This window comes from Schizosaccharomyces japonicus, assembly GCF_000149845.2.
Source record: "Schizosaccharomyces japonicus yFS275 unplaced genomic scaffold supercont5.3, whole genome shotgun sequence".
In the NCBI taxonomy this organism is placed as follows: domain Eukaryota; kingdom Fungi; phylum Ascomycota; class Schizosaccharomycetes; order Schizosaccharomycetales; family Schizosaccharomycetaceae; genus Schizosaccharomyces; species Schizosaccharomyces japonicus.
In genome coordinates, this window is record NW_011627862.1 from 1,645,509 (window position 1) to 1,663,470 (window position 17,962).

The window sequence follows — 17,962 nt, forward strand, 5'->3', positions numbered from 1 at the left end:
TCATTAAAAATGGTCCACAGCTAAAACGTAAAGTTTCGTAAGCCTACTAAAAACGTGTATGGATAACATCAGAAACAAAAAAGTAATGTCTAGTTACTAGGTGCATAGAACATCATCATATGTGTTGGTTTTATTTACGGCAATACCAGTCAGTAACCTCAACTGCCCCAAGAAATGTTTTTGAAAGATCCCCACAAGCCAACCTTCTTACGAAGCTGACGAAGAGAATTGCTGTTGTCGAAAAGAATAATGTTACCGTAGTTAGAAACATCAACATACAAATAATCCCATTCAAATTTCTTTCCCTTTTTGACCAGGCGGCCGAAGACATGTCCCTTCGACTTGTTGCCGATTACATGAAACTGCAGCAACATGAATTCTCTACCGGAAGGATCATACACTCGCGTACTTAAAACGCCGTGAGAGCGACGAAGAGGATGAGTACCCTCACCAATTGCTTTCATCGACTCACCTATGGCATACTCACATTCGGGATGCTTTCTAACTTTCTCAAATGCATCATCGCCGAAGTACGCTTCTCCTCCAGTCATACTAGTGACAAGTGAATATGCAATAAGACCGAAGACAGATGCACCCAATGCAAAAATGGCTGCATTTCCGGCCGTTGAAGATGCACGATACATTTTTTGAGGAATGGTCAATTCTTTCCATTTTTTGTCTGGGGAATCTTTGAAAATACGAGCTAATCGCCCTTCAGGCCGAGTTCTGGAATTCTTTACGGCATCAGAAGCCAAACTGTAGAGTCGAATATGAGCCTTTATAGGTTGCACGACCGGTAACGTAGCTGCCCTCTGAAAAGCCAACATTGACGACGAAAAATAACCCGTTCGAAGCATAGACATATTCAAAACACTTCAACGCAGTCGCAGGAATGCAAACTGCCAGCTGTAGAAGTCAAAAGTGAATTATGAACAGTGAGTATGGTGTTTTGCCAAATTAGGAAGGATCAACTCGGGGCGGAACATAAACGAAAACAAAAACAATTAGAATACGACAAAAGAGTAGTTTTTGAAGCTAAAACATTAAAGAAAGTCCTTCTGGACACAATTCTTTCCCTTTAACCATTCTAGGCCTTCACCTCGTAAGCTGACATTGGGTGGAATGAAAATTGGCTTCTCAGCTAGGGTACCTCCGTTTTCGAGAATCCATTTCTCACTCAAAGCATAGAGACTCTCTAGACACGTCTTTGCGTTCTCTGTCTTAGCGTTGAGACCGTTTTTCAGAGGACTGAATTCATCATCTCTATTCACTTCGAGACAAATGAAATTGTCGCGCCGAAGGAAAGGAAGAACATCAAATATAAACATTTCAAATTTGTAGCCATTAGGACTCGTAGGTTCAACGTGTTTGTTTTCATCAAAATCGTAGTAAGGAATCTTCTTGTGGGCAATGTGTAAGGGAAGACGAATGTCAGAACGAGCAACTTGGTCCAAAAAGCTTCGACGGAAGTAATGGTAGGCAATGTTAGCCGCCCGGAAACGTAGGACCTGCTCGCCTTGCACTTCTTCAACTTCGTTTGCCATGTCGGGTCCGAGCTCGGAATACTCAATAACCGCAGGCTTTCCATTCCGTAGTACGACCATGCCAACCTTTTCATCTGGACGAGTCTTTTGAACCACTTTTAGAGCAGCCCTGGCGTGTTTCATACTCGCTGCTCCAATGACCCAAGGGTCTACGGGCTGCACCAAAACATTATCGACCGAGAATGCGCAGACGTGAAGAATTCCCCGACGCTCCATATCGTCCAAATAAGGACCCACTGCTAAAGCTTCATACAGTCCACCATTTCCGTTTGGTGAACGAGCAATAGAGTATGGTGTTGACATAAGAATTCGTCCCTCCTCATTCACACAGGGAATCTTGCCTTGCTTGAAGAAAACAACGTCCTCTTTCGGCAGACCAAAAAAGTTATGCTCTTTGAAGAAAGACAGTGTTTCATTTGCTGTTGCATCAGACACTAAGATGTACCAAGGGACATGGACACGCTTGTATTTAGGAAAACGCTCATGGGCAAGAGTCATTACTTTCAGTAATCTTTGTGCTTGAAGCTCAAACAAACTGTAATGAGTGGGCAATTGGATATCAAAGCAACCCTTTGGGTTCTTTGAACCCAAACGCGTTCCTTGTCCACCAGCAAGCACAATAGCGGCCACTCTGCCCTGGGCGATACGTTTGAGTCCTCGGTATACCAAGCAGGATCACGTTCTTCAAGCAATGGAATTGGCTCAATCTTATCTTCGTGTTTCTTACTTTCCGGGGAGTCCTTGTCAGCGAGTACATTGTCTACGTACGCTGATCTGACTCTGTCCACATCAATATTTAGCAAGTCCCGGACCAAACTCGACAATTCCTTTGAGTTTCCAGTTATAGCCGACGACAATCGCTCAATTATATGTTCTTGTCTGTTCTCACAGAGTTTCTGGAGTTGGATCTGAACAAAAATTTTGTCCTCGTCTCTGACGAGTTGCTTCTTCTCTAAGGAACTCACAATGCTGCATATATCGTGTGCTGAGAAAGCGTATTTAGGCATAGTTTCAATCAATTGCTCCAGTTAGTCCAATTGGAGTACTTTTTAATAGTATAATACGTAAAGACGTAAAAATTACAAACGAATAATCAATTCTGCTGTTCCGTGGATTTGGTAAGACCCCTCCTCCCCCAGTGGGCCACTGCTAGGGACCCCGGTGACTAGTCGGTAACTTCTCGGTGACCTCCGGGCAACCTTAATCCAGACCGGGAAAGTTGGCCCAATACACCAAAAATGCGAGCAAACCTTAACCAACAACGCTAAGATGGCACCAGTGGACAGATCGCGTACTGAGGTGGGTATACAGGCTGACAGAGTCACCGATGTAGGCAGTACGGACTTTCCTGGATACTATTTTGATGAGGATAATTCATGGAACCTGGAGGAGTTCAAGAAAAAACTGAACATAAAAATTACGTCGTTAGACGATTTGAACATGACTTTTGACATTTCTGGTATCGATGCATCTATTGTAAATGCTTTCCGTCGAATTCTGATTGCCGAAATTCCCACTCTTGCTATCGAGTTTGTCTATATCATCAACAACACAAGCATTCTTCAAGACGAAGTCCTTTCTCACCGTCTCGGTCTCATTCCGTTGAAGGCTGACCCTGACATGTTCAAGTGGTTTGTTCGCCCAGGCCCTGGAATGGAGGCTACACACACCGATTACGATACCGTCGTCTTTTCCCTGAACGTAAAGTGTGATTTCAACAAGGAAGCTGCTCCTGGTGAGACAGATCCTAAAAAACTGTACCTGAACTCTGAGGTCCTGTCTGGCGAACTCGTTTGGAAGCCTCAAGGTCGTCAGGCTGAGCGTTTCGCCGATAACCCGTTAACTGTTGTTAATCCCAACATTGTGGTTGCAAAGCTGCGTCCTGGACAAGAGATTGACTTGGAGGCCCATGCTATTCTGGGAATTGGCCAAGACCATGCCAAGTTCTCGCCCGTCTCCACCGCCTCATATCGTCTTTTGCCCGCTATCCACATTTTAGAACCAATTGAAGGCGAAGATGCCATCAAATTCCAAAAATGTTTCCCGGCCGGTGTCATTGAGCTTGAGGATGGCCCTAACGGCAAACCCCGGGCTCGTGTGGCCGATGTTCGCAAGGACACTGTCTCCCGTGAGTGTCTTCGTCACCCCGAGTTTGCTGACAAAGTACAACTTGGTCGTGTGCGAGATTACTTCTTGTACTCAATTGAGAGTACGGGAATTATTAAGCCCGATCAGCTCTTTCTTAAGAGTATTGCTGTTCTTAAGTCAAAGTGTATGGCTGTTAAGGCTAGTGTGGAAGGCTTGGGAACCACGGAGTAGAAAGTGTGTACTCGCTTTGATATACTAAAAACTGGTTGTGTTCTTTTTTTTTGGAAATAGGATAGGACTTTGGGAACGAGTTTGCGAAACATGTTTGCTGGTGCAACAATCTTAATAAAATGAAACTTGACGCTTTCGTCCTTGTCTTTGCATGAACTTTCGAGAAAATAGAATGTGCGTTGTATCTTTTGAAACGGGTTTGGATAGTTTTAGTTTTGTAAAGTTTATTCCGGACGGCCTGCTCACTTCTGCTTAACGACGTTCCTTACGAGAATATGTTTCGGTCGAACCTATTTTTCGTCGGATTCCTTGGCTAGTCAACTTTCACATCTGCCGAAATTCATACTGTCTTTCCCAATTCTCGACTTCCTAACCGACCGCAACTAAGCAGGCAGTAGAATTCTTTGCTTTGCAGGAATAGTAAATAACAAGATGCTATTCCGGTTAGCGATTCTTTTGCAATTGTTTGTAGGTATATTTGCACATGCCAATGAGTACAGATCTGGAGATGAACTTGCAATTTTGGTAGGACATACTAGTTCTACAAAAAGTCCTTTTACATACACATACTATGACCTGCCTTTCGTCTGTCCGTTTGGTTCCACAAAGGCAAGCCACCGTTCTTCTTTGGGCGATGTTTTGATGGACAATCGTTTTTCGTCGACGAACTTTCAGATTCGCATGTTGCAGGATGTATCTTGTAAGAATCTTTGTGAACTAAAGCTCTCAGATGAGGGCAAAGGTTCAGCAAAAGAGTACATTGAGAATGAATACAAGATCAATTGGAGTCTTGATGATTTACCTGCTGCTCTTAAACCCGCCGTCACCGGAAAAGACGTGCGCTATGTTAGTGGAATTCCATTTGGCAACATCTCTTATGGTAAGGTTTTTCTGTATAATCACTTTGACTTTATCATTCGATACCGTCCTGCTTCTCTGATCCAGTCCGACAAATGGCAGATTGTTGGTTTCGAAGTCCTTCCAATCTCCCAGGCTGATGCAACGTGTCCAGACGCATACTTGACGGACAACAAGGATGTTTCTGGAAACGAGTATGTGCTTGATTCCCAAGTTTCGGACGTACAATACTCATATTCTGTACGTTTTGTATTGGATGAACAAACAACCTGGGGACAGAGAATGAAAAAGTATGTAACTTACACATCATTGTATGATCGTAAATACGGTTTTATGAACGCCATTATTATTATTTTTCTGCTCTCAACTTTTGTTACAGGGATTGTGAGTCAGCAACTATTTACCAAGAAGTACGAGAACTACGAACAACTTCAGGAAGAAGGTCTCGAATCTGAAGATTCTGATACCTGGAAACTGGTTAAGACAGATGTTTTTCGCCCACCCGCGCACCCGCGTCTCTTTTCTGCTCTGTTCGGAGCAGGTTGCCAATTTGCTGCCATGTGCATGTTTTTAGTTCTTCTTGGCTTCTTGGGATGGGCGCAAAAAAAGGCTTCTGTTGTCAATAGCGCTATAGCATTGTACGTCTTAACAGGTGTTTTTGCTGGATACTTTTCTCAGTCCCTGTATCACTCTTTTGGCACTGATAAAGAATGGAAAAAGGTGGGAGTTCTGACCGCGTCATTGGTTCCGTTCCTCGTATCCTTTTTTGGCATGGTAATTAACTTCTTCTTCTTCGTTTCTTCCTCCTCGCGCGTAATCCCTTTTTCCACTATATTGGGTTTGTTAGCCCTTTGGGTGCTGATTAATGCTCCGTTGGTTTTTGTTGGCTCGGCAATTGCACTTCGTTGGCCGATATTTGAACAAACAATTGTTAATAGTCAAGTTTCGCGGTCAATCCCTCGCCAACCCTGGTATCTGAAATTCCCCTACAACGTTCTGTTTTCGGGTTGTCTTCCGTTCTGTTCTATATTCGTTGAAGTGTGCAACCTGCTCGCAATCACTTGGAAGGAGAACAATGCCTTTTTCTTCTTTTTTGATTATCTGTTTGGAATGATAGTTGTGATTACACTTACCATTTCGTTGACCGCTATCATATCCGTATATACGCTGCTGCAATCGGAGGTACGACGAATTGCATTTTCCGTTTTATCAACTACTCTTACTAACATCGCAACAGAACTATCACTGGTGGTGGCATAGTCTGTTAATAGGAGCAAGCCCTGCTATTTATCTTCTGTTATATGCCATTTACTTTTACTTCCAGAACCTTAGAACATATTCATGGAATGGTGTCATCGTCTACTATGGCAATTGTGCAATTGGAATTTGCATATTCGTCTTATATACAAGCACCGTCTCTTTCTTGTCCTCTTTACTCTTCGTAAAGACATTGTTTAAATCTATCAAGTCGGACTAAGTTTCAGTTCACGGCTTTTCCCTCTTACCAACTTCATGACTTTTCGTTAAGGCCCTAATTCCAACGTGTAGCCTATCGAACCCAAGAAAACTTGTTCTCCAATACAACACACTGTCAAATGTCCCTCATTCGACTTCGGGGGCCCGTTCTGTTTTCTAAAATCATTCTTTTGTCGAAAAAGCATCCGCGCCAACTACTTTTTTGTTTTGATCGAAGTTTTCAAACGACATCCACTAATAATGAAGAAATAATTAATTTGAGTAACCAAGTTCGGATGAAAGCTGCAGATGCTTTCCGACAAGAGGTATAGCGGTTTTTTTTTGTTGCATCCTTTTCTCTAAAACTAATAATTGCTGTTAACAGATATCACAATTTCGTAACCTTACGGACGAGATGAAAATAGGACCATCTATGGAAGTTTATGAACGGTTAAAGCCTCTGAAAAGTCTTACAACATCCAATCTTCAGAATTTGGTTCTCGCAATCACAAAAAAACAACTTCAGCAAAGTTTTAAAGAACCAGACCCGTATTTGGTTCAGTGTTTGAAGGACGTGACGGTGTATATTACAGAAAATCAACAAGTTTGTTCGGCTTCTTTGTGGACGTCCATTTTAAATGCCTACGTTTGCTTTCGTCAAAACGAAAAATGTCCCCTCGTCGCTGAGATGGCTTTAAGCTGGGACCAAGGTTGTCTTACGGACCAGCAACAGACTAATTCCACTGGTTTATTGTACGGGCACATTTTGAAGTGTCTGCTTTTGGGCAATGTTGACGCTTCCAAACGGAAAATGTTTCTTGAGTACGCAAAATCACGACTGGGAGATGAAAATTCCTCATGGTACAAGTTCTTCCTTTACACTCTAGCGGCTATTCAGAATTCTGAGTCAGCTCAGCCAAAGCTTACTTTCCTGATCCAGAGAAATGCTTTGTCGCAGCAACAATCACAGATAGCTTTCGACATTTTTACTCGACTATCTTGCTTTGACCAAGGCTTGCGCTACCTGAATCAACCTGGCCTAACGAAGAACTCCTTGCCCTCTAATTTTATATTTGCAAACTTCTTAAAAAACTACTGGACGCAAACGCACAATACTGCGAAGTTTCTGGAAGCCATCAACAATTACTGTTCGATAGCCAAGTACAGCAGCACACGGTTGCTGAACTTGACATTGGGCATTTTGTTCCGTGCCATCCCGGCCGAATCCGACAAGAAATCTGTGGAAAGTTTACTCTCTCAGCTCTCTGACTATTTATCCAAGCTGCACGCAGGGAAACCGAACATCGTCACGGCAAACACCTTAATTTCTGGTGCTTGTTTGTTAAAGGACAAAAAATGGTATGACTTGGGCATGCATTTCATAGACCAGTTTGGCCTAAAGCCGACTGTGGTTACATTTCGGTCTTCGTTCATTGCATTTGGCGCACTATCAATAGAACTCGCGGGCATTCAAAAACTGTGGAACAGCTTGAATGAGTTCCTGGCGAGTAAGTCTATGACACTAAGTCGTAGGGACTACGAAGCTGTGAGGAAATGCGTCCTAGAGCTGTCAGCCCGAAAGGATGCGTCAGAATACATAGAGTGGTTTAATAGCTTGCTTGAAAAGGAGCGAAAACTGGACGTGTCTGATTTGTATCTCCAGGAACAATCGGAGCAACCGAGTTTGAAGGAGGCAGGTCAATAGGCAGTCATGACACGCACATTCAGTTACTATGTGTTTTTTTTTAAAAAGTTGACATTATGATTATGATGAGCTACTATCTATTTAAAAATGTAATAATTCATTTAGAGGCCAATGGAAGGGTCATCACGCCGGTGCAAGAAGACTGTAGACGATTTCTTTTATCAGGACTCAAACAGTGTCTTAATTTGTCTTTTCTGTTTTTCCTCGCTGCTCGCTGCGCGACTCGAACCTACACCGTTTTAGTATTGTTCAGTCCCGGATTCGAACGAGGTACTGCCTGCAACCACTTTCGTGGTCGAGCGGTCAAGGTGTGGCTTGAAGATAGTAAGTAGTGAGTTTTGGCAGTCAGATGCGTCTAGCAACTGCCAATACCAGTTTTGTTAATCATGGTATGTTCCAGCGGCCATAGATCGACTAGAACTGTAGAACTAACGTCTTCTTAACAGAGTGCACAAGGAAACAGCGGGGTTCAATTGCTTTTGGAGGTATGATTTGCTTATTTGAGGATTTGTTGCTAATTTGTCTCGTTAGGCTGAAAAAGATGCCCGTAACATCGTCGAGAAGGCTCGTCAATGTAAGTAACTGTCTAAGGAACGTGAAGCAGGATATTGACTTTTGAAAGACCGTTTGCAACGGCTGAAAGATGCTCGCAATGAGGCAGCACACGACGTGGAAGAATACACAAAGTTCAAGAAGGACGAATTCGCAAAGTTTGAGGAAAATGTACGTATCTAGAGGATGAAAGTTTCAGCGGGCTGGTCTCTGAGTTTTGTCTGTGGTTCTTTTTGTTTCTCGATCGTGTTTGCTAACAACTTTCTTTACAGGCTTCTGTCTTGTACAAGCAGTCTGAGGAGGAGTCTAAGCAAGAGGTTGTCAAGATGATCGAGTCTATCAAGAGCGACTCCTCTGTAAATGCCGACAAAGTTGTTGACGAGGTTTTGGCTCTTCTTCTTGACGTGAAGTACTAAGACTCGGTGTCAGTTGTACATACAACAGTCGCTTACTTTCTCTATTGTCATTGACCTAATCGTGTTATTGAGCGGACTGTTTCCGGGCGTCTTATACTAGGATCCTGTTCCAGCACTGCTCATCACTCCTACCTTACTTTTTACTACTAATCAATAATATATACCCAGCTGCGTATTGAATGTGTTGCGGCTCGTTAAACCGCATTATGCTAAATAGTGGGGTTTGCGTTTTTCGTTAAATGTTTAGCGTGCTGCATATACTTTCGCTATGTACAATACCGCACTCCTCTGTCTCACAAAACAGATATAGCGAGCTGTATTGAGTTCTTCTGCACTCGATCGCACTCGATCGCACTCCTGCGCACTCTTACATCCCCTTGCGCGCTCACCATCTTACACCGCCCCTGGTTTAACCGACCCTCGTGTGGCTCTGACGTCCTATCGTGTCGCTCGCTTATACCCCAAACGCAGTCTTAGGCGAGTGCTGCTCGCGCTGTAAACCAATGGGCAAATTGTTCGGCGCATTTAAAGTGGCCCCAGTCACCTCTAACGCATGCTACTAAAACACGCTTGATGTGGTGGGTGGATGACATCGCTACTTCTTCACCACCACGACATTACCTGGGCCCCACAGAGTACTACGCTCGCGCGAGCTCCTACCCACTACCATACCTGAAGTTACGACCGAATTATGCGGCAACAACGGTTCGTGGTTGCTCTGCATTCTTTCCCGGGAAAGAGCAGCGATGAGCTGCCTCTAGTCGCGGGAAAAAAGTACTTTCTAATTAAAATGGACGAGGAATTCAGCGATGGCTGGTGGGAGGTACGTTTTCTCGCTCGTTAGGCGTGTTTCGTGGTTCTACGGGAGGAGAAACATCTACGAGTCTGTTTGTGTACTGTTTTTTCGCGTTTGTGGTCTAACAATTGCGGTTTTAGGGACGAGACGAAGAAGGTAATCAGGGTATTTTTCCAGCGTCACATGTAGAGCTGTTAACGGTTGAACCACACAATGAGAGTATCCCGCAGCCTCCATACATGGACACCTTTGAGCTTCCAGACTCTCCGATTCTGCAGCACAAACCGTCAAACCTGGGAAACCTAAACGACGGGATATCATCGTCGATAGCGGCGACGGCTGCAGCTCTAGAGAACCATGCCCTGATGGAGGACGAGCGGAATGAGTTGATGCGTAAGATGACAAACTCTTCTGACGCTCTGAATCGCATGGATAGTTTTACAGACGATGGTTTGGACAACGTTCCATACGACGGAGGTATTGATCGTCCTTCGACCAGTTCCTCGCAGGCACACGTACCTGAGTTGATGAACACGAGTGCGTTGGCCGATAGTCCTACCCTTCAACACACATTCGAGCAATCGTCAAACACAGCAGAGGAGTCTATGCGTGAGGCGATGACTGACATCGAAGCTGTCTTAATGAACATGACGTCTGGTAAAGACACAACAACCACTACTACACAGTATGATAAGACGCCTCACTACGACGAGGCTCCTCAATTCGATCGGACACCTCAGTTCAACGAGTCTTCCCAGTACAATGAGGCTCCTAGGTTCAATGAAGCTCCTCGATACAATGAAGCTCCTAGGTTTAACGAAGCTCCCCGGTATAACGAGCCTCCCAGGTTTAACGAAGCTGCTCGGTACAATGAGCCTCCTCGGTTTACTGAATCATCGGCGTTTGATGAGGACGATCATTCTTCTTCCTTCACCAACAGCGTCAATGATCCTCTACAGTCGGTGATGAACTGGTCCGCAAGCGATGTAGCTGACTGGCTCACTCGTGTTGGCTTGGAGAGTGTGTCCAACAATTTTTATGTCAACGACATTAACGGTGAAATTTTGCTCGAGCTTGACTCTAACAGTCTGAAGGAGCTGAACATTCCCTCCTTTGGTAAGCGGTACGAGGTGCTTCGGAAGATTCAGCAACTTCGGGACGAGATTATGGGTTCGAAAGCCGACTTTTATGCACCGAACTCGCCTGCTGCATTTGTGAATGAGGGTTACGCTTCTGTAAAGCTGACCAAGCAATTCTCCCAGCCAAGTCCACTTGCGGACACTTTCCGTTCGGCGTCTCGGGCATCGAGTATCCCTCCTCCGAATGTCATGGCGCCGTTCTCCACTCGTGTGAATGATGAGCCGTCCCTGTATCTTAACCAGCAAAGGATCGGCCATGCTTCCCGGACAGCAACACCCACTCGTGGTTTCTACGATCGACCCGCAGAAACAACAAAGGAAACCGCTCCTGTTGTTCCACGGGCGCAGACATTGGCGCCGCAAATGCCTCCTCTGACCATGTATCCCACCCTGGACAGTGACTCGGGCATTCTTTCAGCGCCGCCCGTCTCCAGAACGCCCGTGCCAGACGGTCTTGTTTCGCGACAACGATCCCCATCGAAAGCGTCCAAGAGCTCCAGCATGCTCAGTTTGCGTGCGGACTCTATGAAGGACGCTGCTCCCTCACTCCCCGACATCGAAATCAAGCCGTCGGTTAACGATACAACTCTACGAAATGCCCCAACCCTCGCCCAACCTGCAATTAATGATGTCCCAACTATCATTCAACCAACACCAGTATCGACTGCTCCTGAGCCGCCTAGTGCTCCCCCTCCTCCTCGACCTAGTTCGCCTCCAAAACCCAAGGCACCGGTACCACCTGTACCGACATCGGCACCGCTTCCTGTTCCTACTGTGAAGCCAATGCTGACCGAAGTGTCAAAGGTCTCGTCGCAAAGTGATGCTAGTGTTTCCTCCTCTACACTTGAGAAAACGCTTACGTTAGAGACACCGGCAGACGCCAAGCCACCAGTCAAGAGCTACCACAGACTCCGTGGCCCCATACCTAGAGCTGTTTCTGGTTCATCAAACAACACATCCTCTAGCCAGACACCGAGTTCGAGCATCAACACAACAGCACCTGCTGCTCCTGCTCCTCCCCCTCCTACACAAAAGTTGAAGCCGGCCGAGGAGGCCAAGTTGGCTTTAGCAACTAAGGCAAAAGAGCCAACAGTGAAGCGGAAGTCAAAGCGTGACTTTTTTGGACGCCAAAAGATTTTACCCACCGGCATTAGTGAAGGTTTGGCTAATGTTCCCGCCACAGAAGCTATAAAAACCGCAGACTGTCATGGTTGGATGCGGAAACGCAGTGACCGCTATGGCGTGTGGAAGACCCGGTATTTCGTGTTGAAGGGGACAAGACTGTCTTACTACCATTCACTTTCCGATGGAAAGGAAAAGGGTCTCATTGATATAACATCTCATCGAGTAGTGAAGGTTGACGACTTTGTGTTGAGTCCTGGTCGCACGGTCATCAAGCTGATTCCTCCTGCCCCTGGCGCAGCCAAGGCTGCTGTTATGTTTACGCCCCCCAAAGTGCATTACTTTACATGTGAGAACGACGAGCAGCTGCGCAAGTGGTCGAGCTCGTTCCTGAAAGCGACTGTTGAGCGCGATCTGTCTGTTCCAGCCCTGACGACGTCGAGAATGCCGACGATTTCGTTGATCAAGGCGAGGGAGCTGCGGGCTCGTCCGCCTTCACTTTTGCTTGACGATAATGACGAAGGCCTTGAATCCTCTTTAGGTCGCAGCCGCGTTGTCAGTGACTCGAAGGCCCAGAAGGGTTCGTCGCCGAAAGAGTCGACGATTGCGACCATTCAAAAGAAGATTGAGAAGATGAAGTTGTAATGTTTATATAAGGAATCCTGAGCGCCGCTGTTAATACTGCCCATTGCTTGGCTCGTTGTGCCGGGCATTGGACCTTGGAATTGGATCGTGGGCTATGCCGGAAGATTCGTTCTTAGTTTTATTCTTTTTTTTTCGTACACCGTCATTCACTTTTTCTCAACCTTCAATCTAATAATATCTATGTCTTCCGTCGTTTGTACGTCCGAGCAAGCATGCGTACACACGCAACCGAATCATGGACAGCGATTGAGTGTTCGCTATACTGCTTGAGCTCCTTCCATGAGCACCTTTGGGTCCTGGGGAATGCATTTCATCTAATTTCTTTTCAATATTTTATTTATTACTACGCTAGGGGGAGGAGGGAGAACGTATGGCTGTTCCGTGTCGGGATGAAAGGTTGGAGAGATCTGTTTAGCTAGTGTTTGTTTGAGTGTGCGATCCCTAATGGGAATTGGTTCATCAAAGTATCGCACTAGTATATGGATATCGGTAATTAGTATCCTGCAGATGACATGTATTCTATATCCGTTCTGCTCATTCTGTTTTAAATTTACATATAGATTTACATTTACACTTACACTTACGTTGATGTTAGTATCTGTATTAATATCAATATCTATGGTTATATTTATATTTACTTTTAATTCTACTTTATATCTATCTACAAGTTCAATCTATCGTATCACAGCAAGTTTTATCGTTTAACTTTATTCCCTTCAGCCTATTCTCCGTCCCGTTTGCCAACGATTCTATATATACATAAACATTCATAAATACATATACATACATATAAATGTATATACACTCGCGAATTGGATTATTCACAAAACAAAATAAATAAAAATTATGAACAATATACAGTAAATAGAGCCATAACTTTTCTGTGTATTTTCTTATTAATCATTTCTTATCCCACTTATCCTACTTATCCTTTCATCCTCATCGGTCATTAAATTCGCTTACCGGTCTCCCTCTAGCACCCCCGTCGCGCGCCCATCATCTGACCTCACCCTCGCTCCTAAGCTTCTTTTCGCATCCACGACCTTTCAGGGTTAGGGTTGACGTGGTGGTGAGTTTGGGGAAGTATAAAAATACAATTCTAACCAGCGCACATACTTTTAACCAGACTCACAAGTCAGTTCAAGGCTGTAAGTTTCTAGGAAAAATGGCTCAGCAGAACGTTCCTACCTTCAAGCTTGTTCTCGTTGGTGACGGTGGTACCGGTAAGACCACCTTCGTCAAGCGTCACTTGACTGGTGAATTTGAGAAGAAATACATTGCTACTTTGGTACGTGCGGAAGAGTAGCGCGGGGAGCACGGAGAGGACGTCGGGAGGAGCTGCCTGGCCCGTTTTTCTGCGCTGATTGACGCCGTTTGATGCTCTTTTTGGACGAAGTAGACCGAAATACGCGGTTTTGTGTGCTGGTCGTGTCACCAAGACGCGTTGAGACGGCAGGAGATGCTCCAGGATTGCTCAAAAGTACCCATAACGGTTCCCGTATACGTCTGCTCCGTGTGACCTGCGTCAGCCTCGTTGTTTCCGCTTCGAGACTCACCGGATCTGTCGCTAACTAGTGTGTAGGGTGTCGAAGTCCATCCTCTTCATTTCCACACCAACTTTGGTGAGATCTGCTTCAACGTGTGGGATACTGCTGGCCAAGAGAAGTTGGGCGGTTTGAGAGATGGTTACTACATCCAAGGTCAATGCGGTATCATCATGTTCGATGTTACTTCTCGTATTACCTACAAGAACGTTCCTCACTGGTGGCGCGATCTCGTTCGTGTCTGTGAGAACATTCCCATCGTTCTTTGCGGTAACAAGGTTGATGTGAAGGAGCGTAAGGTTAAGGCCAAGGCTATCACCTTCCATCGCAAGAAGAACCTTCAATACTACGACATTTCCGCCAAGTCCAACTACAACTTCGAGAAGCCCTTCTTGTGGCTTGCTCGCAAGCTGGTCGGCAACCCCAACCTCGAGTTCGTTGCCTCTCCCGCTTTGGCTCCTCCCGAGGTCCAAGTCGACCAACAATTGCTTGCTCAATACCAGCAAGAGATGAACGAGGCTGCCGCCCTTCCTCTTCCCGACGAGGACGATGCTGATTTGTAAGCTCGTTAACCGCTTCGTCTTGATTAGAGGATGCACATGTGTTCGGGTTGGTACTTAAAAACTGAATAGTAAATGGAAATGACGCGGTGTTGCTAGAATGAATGGGCGGAGGCGAGAGGGCTTGTGTGGGTCGGATGTACAGTTCGGGTGGATGGAGCGGTTTGGAGGTTCCGTCAGAATCTCATTGTGCACCAAAGGCTGTTTTCTGCTGTGCTTCGAGACTTGTCTCGGTGAACAGTTGGTCTATATACAGACATGACTCGCCGTTGATGAGACAATCACAGACAGGACACTTCCAAGGGGAGCTAGTGCTAGATGTCAACAAAAAGGAGCCGAGCTCAAAACACTTTTTTTGTTATCGTTAGTAATTGAGTGTGTGCAACGCATGGTTTCGTACCTCGAAATGCTCGCAACGGTTGGACCGGGCTGCAAGATTGGTGTCTGTTTTGCCGGCGTTTCGTAAATAAACATGAGTGGGTATGTCAAACTTGCGAGTACTCAAGAATTGCATGCACTCAGACTTGGGACGAACAGTCACCGAGGACAAGATTTGGCGCACTGTTTGAACTTTGAAAAGACAAAGACTTGTGAAGTAGCGATCGCTCAGCATAACCACAGACAGAACATTGTTTGGCTCTTTAATAAAATTTGTCACTTCCACCGGCGACTTGCACGAATCACCAATCGGTACGTGTACGCCGTTGATTTGGACGAACAATTCTGAAGGGTAGGCGCATTTTTCCAAATAGTCGTAAGGATCGCTTGAGTTTGGGGTGTCTGCGTAAAGACAGAAAGAGTTTATACTGCTTGTTCTCCTTTGGTCTTGAAAACAATGTTAGCGACAGGAAAAGCGGTGAGATTTCAAATCAATTGTATGAGTTACCTCTGTTTGAGCAGAAGCATGTCTTCTTTGGATATGTCAAAAGGAATTTCCAAGAGATAATGCAGCTCGTGCTTCCGAACAAAAGGAATGTAATTGGATTTGGGAATGTAAACGCTTGAAAGGATTGGGGACTGGGACACAGGCTTTTTCATACCTAGTTTTGTTAGCTGAGAAACGAAAATGAAGAGCGGCGGGCACACAAACATTTTGTGGATACTTCAGGCTCGCCCGACAGTTCTTCCAACAGAGGAGCGACACCATTTTGGCTTGTAGGAGGTGCTGGTTTTGAAGAGGATGAAAGAGTCTTGGGATGGTTTGGCGTCGACACGTTTGGAAGAAGAGATTGGTAAGCTAGTGCGAGTTTGCGCTTAATCACGATCGATGTGTCGACTAGCTTTTTTCGAGTGATTTCGTCGTAAAAACTGTACTTCAGTGACTCGAGATTTATTGTAAGGAGTGCGAGTAAAGTCTTTTCCGAATTGCTGGACTCTGCAACTGAGCATAGTATGAGGATCATTTTCGTGCAAACAGGACCCCAGTCAACATTCTGCAGCAGTGACTCGAAGGAGTTTCGAAGGATGAAAATCATTTCTTCGGTGATATAATCCAGTGAATCCAAGACACTTCCGTGAATAAAAATCAACAACAAACGATATGTCCGAACAATCAATTGTTCGTACGTGCTCATTTGCGTAACCGGCGGAATCGTATCCACCCAATTGTTCAATTTCACTAATTCATCATAGTGTTTTTTTACATCATCAAAAAGACTTTGTGAAATGGTCAACGAGCCTGTAGTTCGCGACATGAGTTCTGTTGGTAAGAGAAAGCAGAATTGCCAACTGGTATTGGAAAGACTTGGGGGAATAAAACTGTGTCACGACAGGAATGTAAGTGCGAGAGCAATAACAATTTTCATGCGTCAATAGTATCCAATAGTAAGAAAGCACGAGAGTACAGGCGAATGTACTAGATTACGGTTTCGTTAAGCTTGATTGAGTTATAACTTTGCTTCATGTACAAATCTTGTTTCCCAAAGCTCTTTTTACCGGGTGGACGTGTACTTGACAAATTTGAACAAGACTGCAAATTTTGCTGTCAGTATCATGTCAGAGCAACCATTTTTTGACAGTGAAAGTGGTCTTTGGAAGTTTAAAGATCCAAACGGTGCCGAATTATACTGGGATGATGGGGAAAAAGCATGGAAAGACCAGGTACAGTCGGGCTATCTTTTCATTCATTAAAACTAACACGGACTATTCTAGGACGGTGCTGTTTTGAAGAACACAGACCCTTCTGAAGTAAAAAGCTTTGAAAAACTCGAAGCCGAACATATTCAGGAGCAACGTCAAAAAAATGAGACTCGTAAACGGAAGAACAGCTCAAGTTCGGACACGATCAATCCTCCATGCTCTCCTAATCGGACTGAAGAAGTGAATAAAGATGCCAATAAACCCCCGGTTGTTATCAACAAGGCTGTTTACGTGCAAGGATTACCGAAAAACGTAAGCGTGAAAGAGGTCCAAGAAACATTCAGCAAGTGTGGTATCATTGCAGAAAACATTGACACTGGAACACCGAGAATCAAGCTGTACACGAATGACGCTGGTGAGCTGAAGGGAGACGCATTGATTGTTTTCTTAAGAAGCGAGAGTGTCGATATGGCAGTACAACTTTTGGACGACACAGAACTTCATTACGGATCAGGACTACGTATGCATGTGCAGCCGGCTAGTATAGACTACAAAAAGGAAAAAACCGTTCGAAACGCATTACCCGAGAATGTCAAGAAAAAGCTAAAGCGGCGGCGTCAGCAACAACTCGAGTACGAAGGAATCGACATGAATTGAGGAATTGCTTACTAACACTCTACAGAAAACTAGCTGAATGGGATGATACAGAGAGTCCGGAAGCCGAACGGTTACGGAAAAAATGGGGCAAGTTTGTCGTCTTGAAACATATGTTCACGTTGGAAGAGATCGAAGCTGCGCCCGAACTATTGATTGACTTAAAGGAGGACATAACCGCTGAAGCCGAGAAATGTGGAGAAGTCACGAATGTGGTGCTTTATGATAAAGAACCTGATGGCATCGTGATGGTTCGTTTTCGGACAACAGAAGCTGCAGATGAATGCGTACGGCTCATGGAAGGTCGTTTCTTCGATGGCCGTGTTGTTGAAGCCTTTGTTTACGACGGAAAAACTCGTTACCAAAAGACTGGACGGCATGAGGAACTTAACGGAGACGAGAACGAATCCGAACGGCTTGAACGGTTTTCGGAATGGATTGAGAAGGAAGGTAACGAATGAGTGGCTTACATGTTTACTACAGCTACTGGTCTACGGAGGATCCGCTAAACAAGGCTTCCCTAAAAAATATGTATTCATCTTTTATTAATATCAAGTTCCCGTAATGGGTCATG

At 45.0% G+C, this 17,962-nt stretch overlaps 11 protein-coding genes across 11 annotated transcripts; 7 read left to right on the forward strand and 4 right to left on the reverse strand.

The window, feature by feature from the left end:
* Positions 1-158: 158 nt before the first annotated feature.
* SJAG_01442 (TIM23 translocase complex subunit Tim21) lies at positions 159-827 on the reverse strand (the record flags this gene model as incomplete). The annotated part of the gene is made up of 1 exon (XM_002172657.1): positions 159-827. One exon carries the CDS (start codon positions 825-827, stop codon positions 159-161), a length of 669 nt encoding a protein of 222 aa, XP_002172693.1.
* A 216-nt stretch (positions 828-1,043) lies between these two features.
* On the reverse strand, positions 1,044-2,551 carry SJAG_01443 (UDP-N-acetylglucosamine diphosphorylase Uap1/Qri1; the record flags this gene model as incomplete). The annotated part of the gene is made up of 2 exons (XM_002172658.1): positions 1,044-2,114; positions 2,192-2,551. The coding sequence occupies 2 exons, from the start codon at positions 2,549-2,551 to the stop codon at positions 1,044-1,046; spliced, it is 1,431 nt and encodes a 476-aa protein (XP_002172694.1).
* A 226-nt stretch (positions 2,552-2,777) lies between these two features.
* Positions 2,778-4,071, forward strand: SJAG_01444 (DNA-directed RNA polymerase I and III subunit Rpc40). Its single transcript, XM_002172659.2, has one exon. The coding sequence runs from the start codon at positions 2,814-2,816 to the stop codon at positions 3,861-3,863; it is 1,050 nt and encodes a 349-aa protein (XP_002172695.1). The 5' UTR covers positions 2,778-2,813; the 3' UTR covers positions 3,864-4,071.
* On the forward strand, positions 4,020-6,198 carry SJAG_01445 (hypothetical protein; the record flags this gene model as incomplete). The annotated part of the gene is made up of 2 exons (XM_002172660.2): positions 4,020-5,903; positions 5,959-6,198. The coding sequence occupies exons 1-2, from the start codon at positions 4,296-4,298 to the stop codon at positions 6,196-6,198; spliced, it is 1,848 nt and encodes a 615-aa protein (XP_002172696.1). The 5' UTR covers positions 4,020-4,295.
* A 118-nt stretch (positions 6,199-6,316) lies between these two features.
* Positions 6,317-8,101, forward strand: SJAG_01446 (hypothetical protein; the record flags this gene model as incomplete). The annotated part of the gene is made up of 2 exons (XM_002172661.2): positions 6,317-6,502; positions 6,562-8,101. 2 exons carry the CDS (start codon positions 6,317-6,319, stop codon positions 7,879-7,881), a joined length of 1,506 nt encoding a protein of 501 aa, XP_002172697.2. The 3' UTR covers positions 7,882-8,101.
* A 111-nt stretch (positions 8,102-8,212) lies between these two features.
* On the forward strand, positions 8,213-9,131 carry SJAG_01447 (V-type ATPase subunit G). Its single transcript, XM_002172662.2, has 5 exons — positions 8,213-8,270; positions 8,328-8,366; positions 8,413-8,455; positions 8,504-8,604; positions 8,706-9,131. Exons 1-5 carry the CDS (start codon positions 8,268-8,270, stop codon positions 8,847-8,849), a joined length of 330 nt encoding a protein of 109 aa, XP_002172698.2. The 5' UTR covers positions 8,213-8,267; the 3' UTR covers positions 8,850-9,131.
* A 283-nt stretch (positions 9,132-9,414) lies between these two features.
* On the forward strand, positions 9,415-12,902 carry SJAG_01448 (boi family protein). Its single transcript, XM_002172663.2, has 2 exons — positions 9,415-9,672; positions 9,786-12,902. The coding sequence occupies exons 1-2, from the start codon at positions 9,541-9,543 to the stop codon at positions 12,549-12,551; spliced, it is 2,898 nt and encodes a 965-aa protein (XP_002172699.1). The 5' UTR covers positions 9,415-9,540; the 3' UTR covers positions 12,552-12,902.
* A 672-nt stretch (positions 12,903-13,574) lies between these two features.
* Positions 13,575-14,760, forward strand: SJAG_01449 (ran GTPase Spi1). Its single transcript, XM_002172664.2, has 2 exons — positions 13,575-13,839; positions 14,134-14,760. The coding sequence occupies exons 1-2, from the start codon at positions 13,717-13,719 to the stop codon at positions 14,656-14,658; spliced, it is 648 nt and encodes a 215-aa protein (XP_002172700.1). The 5' UTR covers positions 13,575-13,716; the 3' UTR covers positions 14,659-14,760.
* On the reverse strand, positions 13,739-15,333 carry SJAG_01450 (hypothetical protein). Its single transcript, XM_002172665.2, has 2 exons — positions 15,056-15,333; positions 13,739-15,004 (listed from the first exon to the last, which is right to left on the reverse strand). Exons 1-2 carry the CDS (start codon positions 15,266-15,268, stop codon positions 14,840-14,842), a joined length of 378 nt encoding a protein of 125 aa, XP_002172701.1. The 5' UTR covers positions 15,269-15,333; the 3' UTR covers positions 13,739-14,839.
* Positions 15,334-15,537: 204 nt separating this feature from the next.
* Positions 15,538-16,349, reverse strand: SJAG_01451 (hypothetical protein; the record flags this gene model as incomplete). Its single annotated transcript, XM_002172666.2, has 2 exons — positions 15,538-15,695; positions 15,746-16,349. 2 exons carry the CDS (start codon positions 16,347-16,349, stop codon positions 15,538-15,540), a joined length of 762 nt encoding a protein of 253 aa, XP_002172702.2.
* Positions 16,350-16,647: 298 nt separating this feature from the next.
* Positions 16,648-17,849, forward strand: SJAG_01452 (U2 snRNP-associated protein Uap2; the record flags this gene model as incomplete). The annotated part of the gene is made up of 3 exons (XM_002172667.1): positions 16,648-16,755; positions 16,807-17,366; positions 17,417-17,849. The coding sequence occupies 3 exons, from the start codon at positions 16,648-16,650 to the stop codon at positions 17,847-17,849; spliced, it is 1,101 nt and encodes a 366-aa protein (XP_002172703.1).
* Positions 17,850-17,962: the final 113 nt, after the last annotated feature.

What these genes read in the sequence shown, in the direction of transcription:
- SJAG_01447 (XM_002172662.2), top strand. An exon ending in CGTCGAGAAGGCTCGTCAAT is followed by an intron (nt 8,456 to 8,503) that starts GTAAGTAACTGT and finishes GACTTTTGAAAG; the next exon opens with ACCGTTTGCAACGGCTGAAA. An exon ending in TCGCAAAGTTTGAGGAAAAT is followed by an intron (nt 8,605 to 8,705) that starts GTACGTATCTAG and finishes CTTTCTTTACAG; the next exon opens with GCTTCTGTCTTGTACAAGCA.
- SJAG_01449 (XM_002172664.2), top strand. Translation starts at nt 13,717, where the DNA reads ATGGCTCAGCAGAACGTTCCTACCTTCAAGCTTGTTCTCGTTGGTGAC. An exon ending in AGAAATACATTGCTACTTTG is followed by an intron (nt 13,840 to 14,133) that starts GTACGTGCGGAA and finishes ACTAGTGTGTAG; the next exon opens with GGTGTCGAAGTCCATCCTCT.
- SJAG_01444 (XM_002172659.2), top strand. Translation starts at nt 2,814, where the DNA reads ATGGCACCAGTGGACAGATCGCGTACTGAGGTGGGTATACAGGCTGAC.
- SJAG_01450 (XM_002172665.2), bottom strand. Translation starts at nt 15,268, where the DNA reads ATGCTGAGCGATCGCTACTTCACAAGTCTTTGTCTTTTCAAAGTTCAA. An exon ending in ACCGTTGCGAGCATTTCGAG is followed by an intron (nt 15,005 to 15,055) that starts GTACGAAACCAT and finishes TAACAAAAAAAG; the next exon opens with TGTTTTGAGCTCGGCTCCTT.
- SJAG_01448 (XM_002172663.2), top strand. Translation starts at nt 9,541, where the DNA reads ATGCGGCAACAACGGTTCGTGGTTGCTCTGCATTCTTTCCCGGGAAAG. An exon ending in TCAGCGATGGCTGGTGGGAG is followed by an intron (nt 9,673 to 9,785) that starts GTACGTTTTCTC and finishes TTGCGGTTTTAG; the next exon opens with GGACGAGACGAAGAAGGTAA.